Consider the following 16,797-nt stretch of genomic DNA (forward strand, 5'->3'; position numbering starts at 1 on the left):
AGAGAAAACTTCCTCTGAGCCAGTGCCAGGATGCATTCTGTTCCAGAAATCTGTTTTTGGTCGCTCGTGCTGTGACATAAACGCAGACACTGTTGTTCTTCGAATTGATGCAGTCACAAAATGGCATATTGTAAAATACCTGTTGTGATGGGCCTGCCAAAGTCTTCTGGCTTTCAGCGACATCCATAGGTGCCTGTAAAAAAAAATTTATTCTGGAGGAATGTCATCATCGTCATCATCAGCCTGACTACGCCCACTGAAGGGTGAAGGCCTCTCCCATGTCTCCAATTAACCCTGTCCTTTGCCAGCTGCGGCCACCGCATTCCCGCAAACTCCTTAATCTCACCCGCCCACCTAACTTCCTGCCGCCCCCTGCTACGCTTGCCTTCTCTTGGAATCCACTCTGTTACCCTTAAAGACCAGCGGTTATCTTGCCTTTGCATTACGTGGCCTGCCCAAGCCCACTTCTTCCTCTTGATTTCAACTAGGATGTCATTAACCCACGTTTGTTCCCTCATCCACTCTGCCTACTTCTGGTTTCTTAACATTACACCTGTCATTTTCCTATCCATAGCTCACTGTGTTGTCCTTAACTTAAGCTGAACCCTCTTTATTAGCCTCCACATTTCTGCCCCATAGATGAGTACCGGTAAGACACAGCTGTCGTAGACTTTTCTCTTGAGGGATAATGGTAAACTGCCATTCATGATCTGGGAGAACCTGCCATATGCGCTCCACCCATTCTTATTCTTCTAGTTATTTCCCTTTCTTGATCTGTATTAGCGGTCACTACCTGCCCTAAGTAGGCATATTCTCTTACTACTTCCAGCACCTCGCTACCAGTTGCGAACTGCTGTTTCTACTTTGGTTTTCTGCATATTATTTTTTAGCCCCACCATTCTGCTCTGCCTGTCTAACTCATTGATCATGCTTTGCAGTTCTTGTCCTGAGTGGCTTAGCAAGGCAATGTCATCAGCGAATCGCAAATTACTCAGGTATTCTCCATTAACTCTTATCCCCAAATGTTCCCATTTCAGGCCGCGGAATACCTCCTGTAAACAGGCAGTGAATAGCATTGGCGAGATCGTGTCTCCCTGCCTGACACCCTTCCTTATTGGAATTTTATTGCTGACTATATGGAGGACTATGGTAGGCGTGCAATCGTTATAAATATCTTCCAATATTTTCACATAACACTCTTCCACACGCTGATTCTGCAGTGCCTACATGACAGTTGAGGTTTCCACTGAGTTAAATGCTTTCTCGTAATCAATGAAGGCCATATATAGGGGTCGGTTATAATCTGTGCATTCCTCTATCACTCACTGATAGCGTGAACATGATCTATTGTTGAGTATCTTTTACGAAAGCCTGCCTAATTATTTGGTTGATTAAAGCCTAAGGTTGTCCTGACTATTAGCGATTACCTTAGCAAATACTTAGTAGGCAATGAACAGTAAGCTGATCAGTCTGTAATTCTTCAAGTCCTTGACGTCTCCTTTATAAAGATAATGTTAGCATTCTTCCAAGCTCCTGGTACTCTCGAGGTCACAAGGCATTGCATATATAGGATGGCTAGTTCTACTAGCACAATCTCCCCTCCCTCCTTCAACAAATCTGCTGTTACCTGATCCTCACCAGCTGCTTTCCCGCTTTTCATTCCTACTAAGGCTTCCGTTACTTCCTCTTCTCTTACTGCTACGGGATGTCCCATTGCTGTGTGCTGCGGCTTCTCTCATTAACGTTCTGATTGCATTGGCTACTGCATAGATTTGTGTCTCTTTGGCTATTTGATATCTTATCCATATTGCTAATGATATTGCCCTCTTTGTCTGTTAACGCATACATCATGTACCAAGCATACAAGGTGTTCAGCTTTAAGCAGCTAGTGAAAGATGGAGGTGGAGCATCACACTTTAAGACTGTTTGTTTTGAGTGCTGTCTGAAGGGTTAAGAAATATGATGACTAGTGTGTCATGGGATTCGGATAAATCTTCTGGTGAGCCCGTGCCAGGAACCAGTGTTTGCAGCTCCTACTCCAACATATACACAGCCACTGTGATGCTTTGAATAGCTGTAGTAGTCACAAAACAGCGCTGTTTGAAAATACCTGTTGCAGTGGAGACGCTGGAGATGTGTGACTTTGTGTTAGTGCTTGCTGGGCGCCATGCTGAGCAGTGGCAGCAACAGCTGTGCCATCGCCTGGCTGCTGTGAAAGGGGTTCCTGCTGTAAATGAATAATGAGGTGCATCACATGCTCGCAGTGGAACGCCAGCCTTAGCTAAAAAGATGCATGTAATTCAACAGACAGATGTACCAATCTGAGACTGTCAATATGGAACACAGCCAGTGGGCGAGAGTGCACCCATTTCTAAAGAAAGCAAGAGCAGAGAAATGCATTGTTAGTACAGCAGGTCTACCATATTTTTGAGAAGGGAGAGTGGGGTGTCTCTCCTCAGGCTCACCCAGCTATACCCCATGAAGTGTGTATGGTATGTGTATGAGGAATTATATATGCAGAACTGCCGTATCTGTATAATAAGGGAGCTAATTATACTCATTGGCATCCACCCAAGCGCAGCTATGCGGCTAAAGGAAAGCTATAAATTGTTTCCACAGAAACTTCGCAAAAGAAAACGGGATTCCCCTAAACATTTGGCCAAGCTTTCTGCCTGTGTTTTGTCTTTTTTTCTTTGTCTCATGCTTCCCTTTTTCCTTATGTGTATGACATTTACCGTATTTACTCGCGTAATTTGCGCCCGCACATAGATTGTGCACCCCAAAAAGTTTCAAACCTTTAACCCGATAAAAAAAAAAAACTACTCGCACATTTTGCGCACTATGCTGAGCCAGACCACCAGCATGTACGCGGGTGCGAACTGTGCCGTTTACCCGGCTTGCTCGCGCTGGCGGTCGCTGTCCCGGACGAACAGTTGCGCGCGCGCCCAAATCCAAAACTCTACCGTACCGTTTGCTATACGGTTTGCCGCTAGTCAGTCGGGCCACACGCAAGGACCCCGTTTTATTGCCCGTTATCTCCTCCCACGGCTGACTTCGCGATTGAATCTTTGCGCGTTTATTGCTTTGAGCTAAGCACGTGCCGTCATGTCATGCCACCCCGCGGGGAGCTATAGCGTGGGGAAGGGGCGGGGGGGATGGGGGGGGGGGGGGGACGTGTCAACCTTGTTGCCATGGGGCGAGGGGTGCCAACCTTTTTTTTAGGACGTGTTCGGATAACTCGCTTGCGCGTAAATTGCGCACCCTCTTTTTGGAGCCCTAATTAAAGAAAAAACGTGCGCAAATCACGCGAGCAAATACGTACGGTGCTCTATGCCTTATGGAACTTCTTTGTGATTTCCTTTGTAAACGAACTATAGTTTTAAGGAATTACAGTGCTCTCTCAGTGACACTTCCCAGGTGCTATGGCTGAGATGACAACAAAAAATGCATCGCCTACTGCTAGGCGCAAACATTTGCACACTACAAGTAATAATTAAATAGAAATGATGCCCCAAGGAAAACTGTGGTGTGCTCGATGCTCTCTTTTTTTTATTTTCTTCTAATGATGGAGTGCGTAAGCTAATAAATAAATAAATTATCATGTACAGTAAGCAGAATTTCACCAGAGCCATATATAAACCGCAGCCAGTTTAGGAGTATAATGACACAATTACTTTTTATCAGTGCGGGAGTACTGCAGCCGCGCTACTCGATCATAACGTCTAGCTAAAGCCATTTATTCACAAATCGTTCTATTTCTTGCACGAACACCTAAAACATCATATTGAACGCATGCTTATGCAGTCAAGTTATAATAAAGCACCTTCTCAATAAGAGCATTTCTTTCCAATCTCTTGAGAATGTATAGAAGGTGGTTCCTCACCTGAAGGGGGACAGCATCCGCACGTATACGAACTACGAGCGGCGACATCCGATCGAAGTGCTCGGGCAGGAAATGTTTTGAACATACGCAGGTCCATTTTGCTGGCTCCCAGTCTCTTTGGCCTGGTCTAACGGCCTCAGTCCACTGCCTCCTTCGCTCTGGATCTTTCGGAAACCTGTTTGAAAGCAATACTATTCACTGCACTCGGACAAAGAGCCACCAATAAGGCCGGGGCGGTACGAATACCATGTTCACGCCGTGTCGTGCGTTATGTTCTGTGAGCATGCATTTTACTCATTACGCAGTCAATTAAATACGAAAACAAAATGCAGTATACTTACGTGTGGAAAGTGACGCCCGGTTCTTGTCCTGGCGTGCGCGACTGACACCCAGGAACGCAGCAGCTGGGCATCGCAGCGTCTTTGTTGTCAATGGGAGCAGAAGTCTCACTTTCCGCCGTGTCTGACAGCTGCCGACAGCCTGGCGCGGCGCGAAATCGTCTGCTCGCGCCGCTCGCGTTGATCTTCGCGGCGCTCGCATGCCATTGGCTGAGAAAACGGCCAAGTGTCATGGCGGAGCCCTCGCTTCCGGCTTCAAAAAATGTGACGTAGCAGCCTCTCCTCTTTTCCTTCTTTCCTCCATGCAGTAGCCCTTGCGAGAACGCATGACTTCCGGTACCCTTTTATTGTGCAGCTCGGGAAGCGAAGACTCTTTCCTTTCCTTCATCCTGCACACAGCACCCGGCCCCTCTTGCGCCTAGTCTTTGTTGCCGCGGTGTCTAGCGAAGTTTGTGTAGCGTGATATTCCTCGTTTGTTTGGTGTCTCGCTGGTGACGTCTCATCGACTGTGCCAATCATGGCAAACCGAGGAAAGTACTCCGCAAAGGATTTGAAGACGAAGGTGGAGATATTACAGGAGGTCGAACGTGGTCTCCTAACAACGACAGCGATCGCAGAGAAGTTTGCAGTCAAGAAAAGCACGCTGTCCGCATACCTCAAGAACAAGGACTCGATCTTCAATGCGTATCAAAAGGAGATGGAGCCCTCGCGGAAACGACTGAGAACATCGGCTCATCCAGAGATGGAGGATGCTGTAATGGCATGGATTAAGGACGTTCGCAGCAGGAACATTCTGCTAAAGTGGACCAATAATTGCCGCAAAGGCAGTGGACTTCGCCAGCCAGATGGGCATAAGTGACTTCAGCGCGTCGGAAGGCTGGTTGTCGCGTTTCAAGGCCCGTCACGGACTTACGTTTAAAAGCGTTTGTGGAGAGGCAGCCGCAGTCGATGAAGAAACGTGTCAAAATTGCATCTCAGGTCAACTAAAGGACTACCTTGCCGATTACTCGCTCAGCGATGTGTTCAATGCAGATGAAACCGCGCTTTATTTTAAGTTGCTGCCGAACAAGACTGTCAGTTACAAAGGCGACACGTGCTCAGGCGGGGAAGAGAAGCAAGGAAAGAGTGACGGTGTTGGTGTGCGCAAACGCGACTGGCACGGAACGGTGCCGCTTGCTAGTTATAGGCAAAGCAGCGAAGCCTTGCTGCTTTAAAGGGCTAAAAACTCTCCCTGTTGATTATACTTTCAACAGAAAGTCGTGGATGACGCGAGCAATTTTCACGGATTGGCTGCGTACACACGACAGGAAGTTCGCGGCACAGAACAGGAATGTTCTGTTGTTCGTCGACAACTGTTCAGCCCATTGCGACATCAGCGGACTGAAGGCGATCCGTCTGGCATTTCTGCCGAAAAACACTACGGCTGTGCTGCAGCCTATGGACCTTGGGGTTATTAAAAACTTCAAAACACTGTACAGGCACCACCTCCTAGAGCGGATTCTTGTGTGTATGGACAGCGGCAAATCGTACGACGTCAATCTCCTCGGAGCCTGCCACATGCTGGCAACATCGTGGAATGCTGTCAAGGCGGACACAGTCGTGAACTGTTATCGAAAGTGCGGCTTCATTGAAGGCCCAGAAGCCTGCAGCACGGCAGAGCTGGATGCTCAGTGTGATGACTCCGTCGCGCTGCACCCTGCCTACGCTGCTTTATCGGAGGGTGTTGACTTCCAGAGCTTCGTAGACGTTGACAGCGGCGTGGAGACATCGGGGCCGTTAAGCGATGCCGAGATTATTGAAGCGGCCTGCGGTGACCAGATGCCGCACAACTCGGGCGCGGCGAGCACAGCTGACAGCGACGACGAGTCCGACGAAGGCGACGATCCAATGCCACCCCCGAGTGCATGTGAAACAGCGTCAGCACTCATCTGGCTGCGCGCTACTTCTCCGCCGATGATAATTCGGACGCTGCGTTGGAGCTGTTGGGCAAGTTGCAGACGATGCTTGTCGAGTCATGGCAAAGAAAACGAAAACAAATGCGCATCACCGATTATTTTTCTCTTTGATATGCTTTGCCAATCTGCTGTTAATAAACATGTTTTTGAAGCATAGTGTCATATTTAATCATTAAGCTTGCTGCTTACGCGAATGCATTTTGATGTTAGCTCCAACCGCATAAACAAATTAACTTTATTTCCTTCGACATTCGGGCTCTATGATTTTAATTCGCGCAATCGCCCGCCGCAAATGTGTAGGTAGCGCGTAGTAAGAGATAACGATCTCAGATATGCCTGTTTTAGCTTCGGCCCGTGCTGCCGGGCGTGATGGCCGCTTTTTTTAGCGCCCGCTCGTTAATTCAAACTCCGCTTAATTCGAACAATTTTCCGGTCCCCCTCGGGTTCGAATTAACGAGGTTTTACTGTATGGTGTTGCTCCCTTTATGGTAGGCACAAACATAAAAAACAGGCTACCAGTTGCACTCGAAAGCAGTGGGGCACCCACCTGCCACTTAAGGAAGAAAATGCCACAATTTTTAAACGGACTCTACGATACATGAAATACACGGTTTTCGCCTGGTACACTGGTGTAGTAACTTGTACGCGAGGCGCTCGCGCGGCTTTTAACTTCAGCGAGCTAAATGAAGGCTGTCGATAAAGCAATGAATCAGACGCGGAGCGAACGCAGACGCAGATCGCGCAAGGACAAGAACGATGTCAGCTCATGACAACACATTCCAGAAATGCTGCGTATCTTCTGTCGTTTACAACACGCCGGCGCAGTGTCACGACTGCAGACAAGGCCTAACTGCACCAGTGCTAACAGCACGGCGTGCTTCTCTTGCGCGCCAGTGCTGTAACATCACACAAACTTCCGCCAGAATTCATCGTTTCATTACTAGGAATGAAGACTTCCACTCACCGGTAGTGCTTGTTGAGCTTTTCAAGTTTTTGCCGAACTTGCTTAGCGGTGTACGGGCCTTCGCCCGCCGGCAGGCTCTGGTTAAGCGTTTCGACCATCACGCGATATATGCGCGCGTTGCGTGTGTTTGAGTGCAGAGCCATCAAATTGTCTTCCCAGATGCGTATTAACGCCTCTGTCGTCGCTACGGTCCAGATAACACGCTTTTGGGAGGCTGTTTCGTTGGGAGCCGAGCTGCAGGCTTCGGACATGGGGGCGGCCATTTTGCCGGTTACTAGGCTTGACTGAGGTGGCCAACCTCAGTTTGAGGTAACCATGGTTAGCAGAATAACTGGTTAGGTTTATCGTGTGAATGTGCGTAACTACGGTTAGCCTTAACTGCCGTCAAACTTAACCGTGGTTAGGCTGCCCGTGTGACAAGGGTATAAAACAAAAAGAAAAAAACAACCCTTCTTCTTTTAATCTGTGTGATGGCCCTAGCAATCCAAGCCTGCTATCTCTGACAGCAGTGGCCACAGTGGTGAAAGATTTTTTAAGGCGAAAGCCTTTATGAGTTCATGACTCATCATCGGAGATGTTCACAGAAAAGTGTCACACTATAGCTGTCAATCAAACGTGGTTGAGGTATCCACCCAGATTTGGAGATCTGAGAGCAACTGTGTCCTTTGCACAAACACCTTTTCTTTCCTCAAAACGCATGCTTTCGCATTCCTCCACATAAGCAGACAAGTGCCTCACAGTTAAATAGTAATTAGTACAAAGTTGGTTCATTAGTTAAATAGTAATACTAGTGGTTGGCATAGTATGTCGTAACTGGGAACTCCGTATACGACAATGCTCTGCGCTTGCGCAAGGTGCCAGCACACAAAGCACCTGCACTTCAGCCTTCTGCGCATGCGTGTGGTGTCATTGGGTGGCGCCACCATCGTTCGAGAGGAGCGCTCCCCAGGCAGTCTTTCCAGACGCTTCCTGAATGCCGATCTGGAAGGATGCTGCCTAAATGCTCTCCTGTGTCTCCAGCAACCATGCACGCACACAGTAATGAACGTCTGCGAAGGTGCCGTGAAGCGAACAATTGTGTAGTCTTTATTCAACATCTTCACCACACATCAGCGACACAAGCAGCAACGCCTCGCTAAAGGCTGTCACCTCACCGCAGTCTAGGTCAACAAAGTGCCCCCCTGAATTTTTCGGACCCAGCAGCCCTAATCATGTACGCTTCAATAACCTACCTTTCAGGTTTTCTCTTTGCATGAGCTAAGGTGCTGGTGTCAGCAAAGCAAAGCCCTTTTTTGTGGGGGGAAAAGGATGACAGTTCCCAAGTCTGTGGGCAATTTTGCCTTGTGTTCTGGCTGTTTATGCACTCTCTGAAAGTGCTCAGTCTGACATAGGTACAGACTAGTGGAAGCAGTTTGAGCACTGCTTCTTGTCGGCAGCACTTATGTATAAGTAATGAGTGCAAAAAAAAAAAGAAAATGAAAATGGGTTCACCCTCACTGTTACAGCCCCATTTGCTATGCCCTTCCTCCTAATGTGCATGGCTCCATTCAGACTAACCTTGGCAGAGCAAATGATCAGCAGTATGAAGCCCTAATTGTTGTGGCTTCCAGTATCATTGCTTTCTTCCTCCGTCTTCCAAGGTTGAACACTCATGCACATATAGCAGGTTTGTTTGACCACGTTCATCTTTTAAAGTTGGTGTACTACACGAGACAAGGTTGAAGGAAGAAGCGTTGCATGTTGAATGGCAGCATATTTGTAACGCCACACTGAAAACATGTCACACGCACAATAAACCTTGATTCTTCTTCTTTGCTCGAGTTTGGTCCTTTTTTTGTTTTGCCTCTGCTAAGATATCATCCTGAATCAGGCCAAGCAAATTCCTTATCTCACGAGTTTAACTTGAAAAAAAGTGGGCCTCTGTTGTCTCACACATGGTTTGCTCTCAGTTCCTAGGCAACATTTTAGTTTGCCCAGATGTAGTTCAGCACCACCTTTTTACAGGCATAGGACAGAGGGAGACTTTTTGTGGAGTTGAGGGCATTCTGATGTTCTTTGAACCAGTTGTGTTCTGAAAGTTTTACCCACTTTGCATCCATTCCAGTCCAAAGATATTTCTGGGAAAAGAAGAGAACTGTGCGAGAGCAATTCATAGATAGCTTATTTTTTATGTTTCTTTACGTGCCCAACTATATTTTGAGTAACATTTGGTTTGAGAGATGGTACATCATGCGCAGTGAGGAAAATGCACACAATTCAACCAAGGGAAGGCTTGTCAGGCGGTGCCTGACAGCAGGCCAGAACTGTTGCTTTGTTGAGAGGGGCTCGACTAGGTTTAAAGGTGCACTAAAGAGGAATCTGAACTCGTCTTTTTACTGTGGGAACGTTACCTACACGTTCCGGGCAGTCTTAGAAACTTGGAATTATTGTCCTGTGTGGGCCTAATTTGCGGCTATAATGTCTACGACTGAAAATGTTTATTCACAGAAACCTAAAAAACAAAATAAAAGCGAAAGCAAAGCCGCCACTGGACTTGCTGACGCGTTGGTTGACTCTGCTTACCTACCGCATTGAGTTAAAAAAAAAGGCGGGAGCCGGGACTGTTAATCCATTTTAATTAGGGCAATCGGCTGCCCAGGATAATAATTCGAAGTTTCTAAGAATGCCCGGAACAAGTAGACAGAGTTCTCGCTGTAAAAAGACGAGTTCAGATTCCTCTTTAGTGCAACTTTAACTTTGCACTCACACACCATGCAGTTGGTCTTATGCGCACGCTTTTTTTCCCTAAATGCTATCTGGACTTTGTTAGAGCTTCCCACATGCACTTAATTAGTTAGTTATTGTGACGATAGGTAGAGCACTTTGTTGGGCCGTCATTGCCCAAGTCATCCTTCCTCTTCAGAGCAGAACACGCAGAACTTGTGTTTTTCTTAGCCGAGAACAAAACCAGCCTTCCAGCCACCTTCTGGAGCCTTTAAGAAAAGGGCATGATCACAGGGGAGGGGATCTCGGCTGATTCTGTGTATTGGTGACCAGGTACTGGGTCCTCTCATTTGTGTTCAGTCTTTGTGCGCTTCCTGTTCTTGGTCTCCTATTGTTAAGAGTTTTGATTAGCTTGTTAGTTGATGAATTTGCTTGGCTTGACTCAGGACAATAGCTGTGTAGAGGCAAAAAAAGAAAGAAGACTGTACTGTCGGCTACATTGTCAGCGTGGTGTTAAAAATGTGCTGTTACTTGTTAGTCAACACTTTTTGTGTCTTCTTTCATCCTTGGCTCATCTGGCATGCTAATTTTTATGAAATGAACTTGCCAACACGTCTAGCTATTCGTTTTTATGGCGCATTGATTTAATTTTTTTTGTCATGCTATAATAGACTTGTCTATCAACAGTGTGGTGAGGTGTAGAGTGGAAGCCAATGGCTGAGAGCAGAACAAAGGAGAAAGCCAGCAAAGGGTAATGCGTGTACGAAAGCAAGTTTTGAATCAAGAATTTCTGTTGATACCAGGCAAAGCCTCTGTGGCATTGCTGCACTCTGAACTGGTGTGTCACCTGCCTCAAACACTGCATCTTCAAAAAGTATCTTTAATGATATAAGCAATGATATCAGCAAAATGAGATTAGGAGCGCACAGGGTCGTCCACTCTTAGTGCAAACTTGCAAGTGTATAGCCACGTTGTTTGGAGGTCCACTGCGTCCGACATGGCTGCTTATCGCAGCGAAATGGCATAGGTAAAGGTGGACCTGGATATGGTGCATAGCGTGAGCGTGACCTGCAACTTCGCTTTGATGCGAGGCAGTGTCAAACACAGCGGTCCTGCAAAGAGTGCAGCAACGCACTGGCATGTTCGCACTAAGAGTGGACGACCCTGTACATTCTCCGATCTTGCAGTCCATTTCTCATTTGCCTTTCCATATTGTTGTGAATTGTGTAAAGTTCATTCTTTGGCAGTACAATTGCAGGAAATAAAAAATAACAGCAGACTGAGACCAGGGCTTGCATTATTAGCTAGGCTGTAATATGTTTTGGTCAGTAATGTTGGCAACTGAAAAGAAATTAGAGGAAGTGCGCCGAATGGCAACTTTCCGAAAAACAACATTGAAAGGGTTGTATAAATGTTTCGAACTCAGTGTTTCAACCTGAGTTCTCATGGTGCACCCGTTTCCTGCTAAAGCTAGGGACAGCTGCATATGCCGTCACGCCTTTCTGTCTGATTGAAGTGTGCCTGTTGCTTTTAGCTCAATGTGGAGACATTGCTAGACAGCAGTTGGGTACTTTGTTGAGTTGTTGAGCTAGCCACTACATGTTGAACAAGCAAAGGCACGAGGCATTTCTTTTCCCTGTCTGGGTGATCACAAAATATGTACTGATAGAAGTGTAAAGGCTATGTGGAATGACAATTCACAGTAGTTCTTGTGCTACAGATTCTTAGGTCCTTATGGTCTTAGCTTGATGGTCCTGTTGGGAGCTCAGCCACAACTGCTGTGATCACACATGAGTGGAGTGTGGGCTCCTGGTAGCGACTGCATGCATGTTCACTCTGCACAGGCCTTCGGCTTGTCAAGCTAGTAATGGCAGGGGTTTATGTTTATAAATTGCATCTAGATTTTTCAAATTTTCCTGGATCCTCAAACACACTTGCTTTTTCCATTCGCATCTTGATTGTGCACTCACCAGCAGTACCACGAAGAGACGGTGGCGTGAAGGGTTGGTAGCCAGGCGGACGCAGATGTTCGAGCCTCTCACGTGTCAACAGTGCCCCAGAAACAGTGGTTTGGACAGTTGTAACCCTTAAGTAACTGCCTTGTGTATATGTTGGCTGTCACACGTGGTGAAAAGGGCGATAGATTTGGCTCTGATGAACCATTTTTCATATGACACGGCTGCAGGGTGGGGAAACCAGCCTAACGAGCACTTTTTTTTTTGTGTCCTCACAATCTCTGTGAGCGCATTCGAAACGGCGCTAAAACTTTGGAAGAGGTCTCTTTATTTCTGTAGTAAAGATCACCTGAGTTTCTGCGCCTTCACTGATTAAACATTAAATTGCACTGGCCTTGCATGTGTTTTTGACATAATTTGATGCTATGGATTTTGGTTGTGTCGAACTGTATTACGAATTTTTACTTGTTCTCTCTTAATGACGTCTGACTGTAGTGCCACACAGAGACATAATGGACCAGGGTGGGAAACTAAAATCTATATATTTTTGTAGTGATAGCTACATTACGGTAGCATTTCGAGCCTTCAGCATGGCTGCACCACCACGCTGTCATGTGATTGGCCACGTGGTGCGGAGTAGCCGGCGGCGGCACAGCACCGTGGCTGATCAAGTGGTTCGTCACGTGGTTGTTCACGTGACCAAGTTCCACTCGGCCAGCTGTAGCTATCGCGTCACTCCAGGTTTTTGTACCAAAATAGATGGCACAACAAAAAAAGAGCTAGAGCAGCTATAATACAACAAGAGGACATCTGTCATTCGCATGTGGATCAGAATGACAGACCGGTGAAATGCAGTTCGCTGAGCTTTGCGTGCCAATGGTGTCTATGAGGCTTTGCCAAAAGAGAGGGCAAACAAACTTTGATTTGAATTTTCAGTCTTTCAGGGTGTTCATGAGCAAGACCTACTGAACTATAGACCAGCACATTTGGCGGGGTCCTATGGGACTGCGTGCGCCAACTTTCGTTAACTTTTTGGCCGTTGAGGGCGGTCGATTGACCTGTTTGTTCGTCATGATTATCATCATCGTCTGCTTTCGACAAATCATTTCTCTCCTCTCACTGCCTCCCTGTGCATTTGTCCTGTCTTATTATTTTGAAACCTAGTAATGAACGATGCAAATATGACATTTTTTCAAATCCTAGCGGTGAATATTCTGTTTGCGCGCATGCATGCGTGAGACATTCTGGCATCCTTGCTGAGGCAATGGATGCTTGATAAATACTCAAAACGTAGACAAATGACAAAACTACTACATCCTTGAAGTAAAATAACCGACGCCATCTTGCTCAACAAGTTAATTATAGCGCCAGACCGCCCGTAGCTGCCCTTCCCTAGTGGCAAAAGGCATCAGCTAGAACATACGCGCTGGAGCAGTGCCAAATGTGCAGGTCTCTAGTTCAGTAGGTCTTGTTCATGACTACCGTATAAATGCCTGTAAGGGCCGCACTTTTTTTTTCAGGTTGGGGGTCAATTTTCGGGGTGCGGGCCATACACGCGATTTCCGAAAAAAAAAAATTAAGTAAAAACACACCAATCAGGAGGCCAGCGGCATTTATTCTATGTTCAATCGCCACTCGCAGTGTATTCCGACTGCAAGCTGATGCTGTACTCCGGTGCACGCTCATCCCCACAAGAAGTCGCGCAGCACGTCTGCTGTCAACGCGTAACCGTTTGTTCTGTGCTTCCATCACTTAGCAGAGCAGCTCTTCTTCCAGTTCGGGAAACTTGCATGGTTTGTCTCAGAAAGCATGCTTTTTGCAACTTGTGTTTCTCAATGCATCCTTTTGGTTGCACCATCGTCGAACGCACTTCTCGGCCACGTCGAGTACCCTGCCCGCCGCGCGCTTGCCCTGTTCGACAGCGAACTCCCAGCCTTGTAGCTATTAAAGGGGCTGTGAAGCACCGCTTGAACGGATGCTGGTTACACTTCAGATGGATTCTTTATGTCACACAGATGCTGACTTAAAAAGAATTACGAGAATTGATGCATAGGAACAGGAGTTATTCAATGAAGAAATTTCAAAATACAAGCAAACAAAATGCTGCCCTCAACTCTATTTTCGCGCAGCTTCCCATTCCCATTTCACTCTCCCAATGACGGCACTTAGTGCGGCCAATGAAAACAGCCTACCTGAGCACGTGGCAGAAGTTTACGCTTCATGGTTGCCTGTTTTCTGTAACTCGTTCATGCTAAGGCTGGCGGCACCGTTTGCATGGTTGCAACAACCATGTGAATGCTCAGCTGACCCAGCGATGCTTCATCGTCACGTCGACGGCGCAGAAGGGAACACTGATCAGTGACGTTCCCTTACTTATAGATCCAAACTCGAGCACGAGATACTGCGACGGTGTGACAGCCTGTGCAAGATATCGGGCACATTTAGCATAGCGCGTACCGCTACTGCTTACCGCCAACCATCGCCCGTCGCTCCTAAGTGCGCTGGTTGGTCACGGCGAGCAAGGAGCGCGCGCTGTTGACGGAAATGTGGCGCCATCTGGCGCAACCGCCCGGTGATCCTCCACAAGCTGACGATGCGCACTGCCTGCTAAATGTGAAATGAACGCATCCTTCCTTGGGTCCAAAACGAACGCTTATAGAGTACAATGGCTCGATCGGATCGATTCCGCGAAGCCGCTCTCAGATACACTGAGAGTCGCCGTAAGTGTTGAGTGCTAGGTTGTAGGATGTTTACAGAGAGGCACAAAGTCCGTTGATGCAAAAAGTAACCAGAGCCTCTAGTGGTGTATTTTTGCTTTACTTGCTTCACAGTGCTTTTATCTAGGGCAAACAAGTTGGTTTTGTTAATGTAATATAAAACACAAATACTTGACAAAACGTATCTCTAGTTATTAAAACAATTTGCAGTATATCTACTCTTTGTCCAATCATCAAGTTCCCACTATGTGATGTCATATCTGCTGCTAAAAACCGCCACTGTATGGTGACACTATCAGCGCCACGAATTTGTTTTCGTGAGCTAATTAAAATATTAAAAACCGTAGTATATGTGGTACGACTGATGCTAATAGCATCACTATAACTCATTCTATGCAACCAAGAGGAAAAACAATGCACTGAAAATGTGTTTCGGAGCCCCTTTAAGGTGCTTGCCAATCATGCTAAAACTACAACGCTCGGCGGAAGCAAGCGAAAACCACTACTACTACGGTGAACCACACACAACTCTCATGCCTTTGACAGCCACAAAATGCTGGAGCTGGTGATACTGATGCCAATATGGATAGCGGGAGCTCGCGGCGGAGGAAAAAGTTGATGATGATCATGAGCCACGGCCTCTGGCACCATCCATGGGCGGCACCTGGAAGCTCCTGTGCGCATGCGTTGCCTCCGTGATGAAGCACGCCGTTGCTCGCAGCGGGAGCTGATCGCGGAGGCCACGGTGCGTGCATTTCGAAGGCTATTCCTGCGTGGGTCGTGTGGAAAGTTTGAGTGCGGCCCTTACACGGATATTATTTTTTGATAATATTTCCTTCTGGAAAACGGTGCGGCCCTTACACGCATTTATATGGTATTATTTTGCAGAGATCACCACAGCAGCCCAATGTACACACTAGGCTTGTTTAATTGAAATGTCCAAACCTGGTCAGTGATTGTTTATAGTATGTCCTTTTGGGAGATCGAAAACTAGAAAACTTGAAACTTTTTATTTGATGCTTGCCAGTTGCATTGCTGTTTTTTGCCTCAAACTTGATAAAATTACCTTATTGCAGACTTCGGTAGCTTTTCAGTCGCCAATTTGTCATCCTAACTGAGCACAGGGGTGCACAGATCAGCTAGTCGAAACTTTGGTCATCTGTGCTTATTCTCTTGTGATCAATTTGAGTGAAGCAGTTCTGACATGAATATGCATTGCTGTAAGGCCGTGTTTGGTTTGCATTGGACTCTGAGGCAGTGATGTTTCAGAACTTGATGTGAATTTCATGCATCGACTTGCCCACTTGTTGAAACTTTTTTACACAGATACTTTGTCTAGTGGGGGAATCTCCCAAAGTGGAGAAGATTTGGAATAAAGGAATAATTACTTGTTAATTGCGGTTAGCAGTTTGTGCTGGTCATTTTTTTCTTTAACTGCGAAGTTTAGATGGAAGTTGTACAGCTGTCCTTTGTAGTCATATGTATGGCAATGCTTGGGTGTGTGAGGTGCTGATGAATAATTGTTCGCTTATTTCACAGGTACTTTATGTGTGAATACTGGAATGCATTCTGAAGCAATTGGTGCCTATCTTCTTTCCCTTGGCAGATGTGTCCAACATCCCAATAACTGTCTTTGGTGAAAAGCCATACTCGGACGTAGCAAAGCCATCCACGATACACGAGCAGACGGATGGAATCATCCTGGCAATTGGAGCCACTGGCACGTCGACCAGGGACTCTCTGCTGTCTTGGCTGAGGATACTTCAAGTGCAGAACCCCAAGCTCAAAGAGATCCCGGTCGTCTTCATGCTGAGGGCCCCAAGCAAGTCGCTAGTCACCGCAAACCAGCCTCAGGAAGAGTTTGAAGGCGACCCTGAAGATGAAGCCAAGGACGAGGACAAAGGTGAAGCCAGAGCTGAAACAGATTCGAAGGAGACATCAGCTGAATATGGACGGGCTTTCACTGAAGCTTGCGAGCCTCCCGACACAGGAAAGACATGATGACGGCTTTTTCCGGTGTAGTGTACATAAGAAGCGACAATGAATTAGGTTGTTGAAGTATCTGGTTCATTTTCTTTGCTGGGAGCTCTTCGAAGCTCAGGTATCAAGCCTGCATGAAAAGTGCTCATGTGGTGAAGTGTGTCCAAAATGTGTGCAGCACAGTGTTAATTATTCTCAGAGGTTACAGTTTGGAATAGCAGTGTGCAAACTGTGTTTGGCTTTATTGTTAGTACAAAGATCATTCACCTCCCCCAGCCTGGCTCTTTCATCATGCTAAAAAT

At 46.7% G+C, this 16,797-nt stretch overlaps 1 protein-coding gene across 1 annotated transcript in view; it reads left to right on the forward strand.

The window, feature by feature from the left end:
- Nucleotides 1–16,576, forward strand: part of ECSIT (evolutionarily conserved signaling intermediate in Toll pathway, mitochondrial) — a 40,599-nt gene extending 24,023 nt beyond the window's left edge. The window contains exon 4 of the mRNA XM_077635209.1: nt 16,122–16,576. Coding sequence (XP_077491335.1) covers nt 16,122–16,516 — 395 coding nt within the window. The 3' untranslated portion in view covers nt 16,517–16,576. The remainder of the gene's footprint in view (nt 1–16,121) is intronic.
- The last annotated feature ends 221 nt before the right edge of the window (nt 16,577–16,797 follow it).

This window comes from Amblyomma americanum, chromosome 8 (genome assembly GCF_052857255.1).
Source record: "Amblyomma americanum isolate KBUSLIRL-KWMA chromosome 8, ASM5285725v1, whole genome shotgun sequence".
In the NCBI taxonomy this organism is placed as follows: domain Eukaryota; kingdom Metazoa; phylum Arthropoda; class Arachnida; order Ixodida; family Ixodidae; genus Amblyomma; species Amblyomma americanum.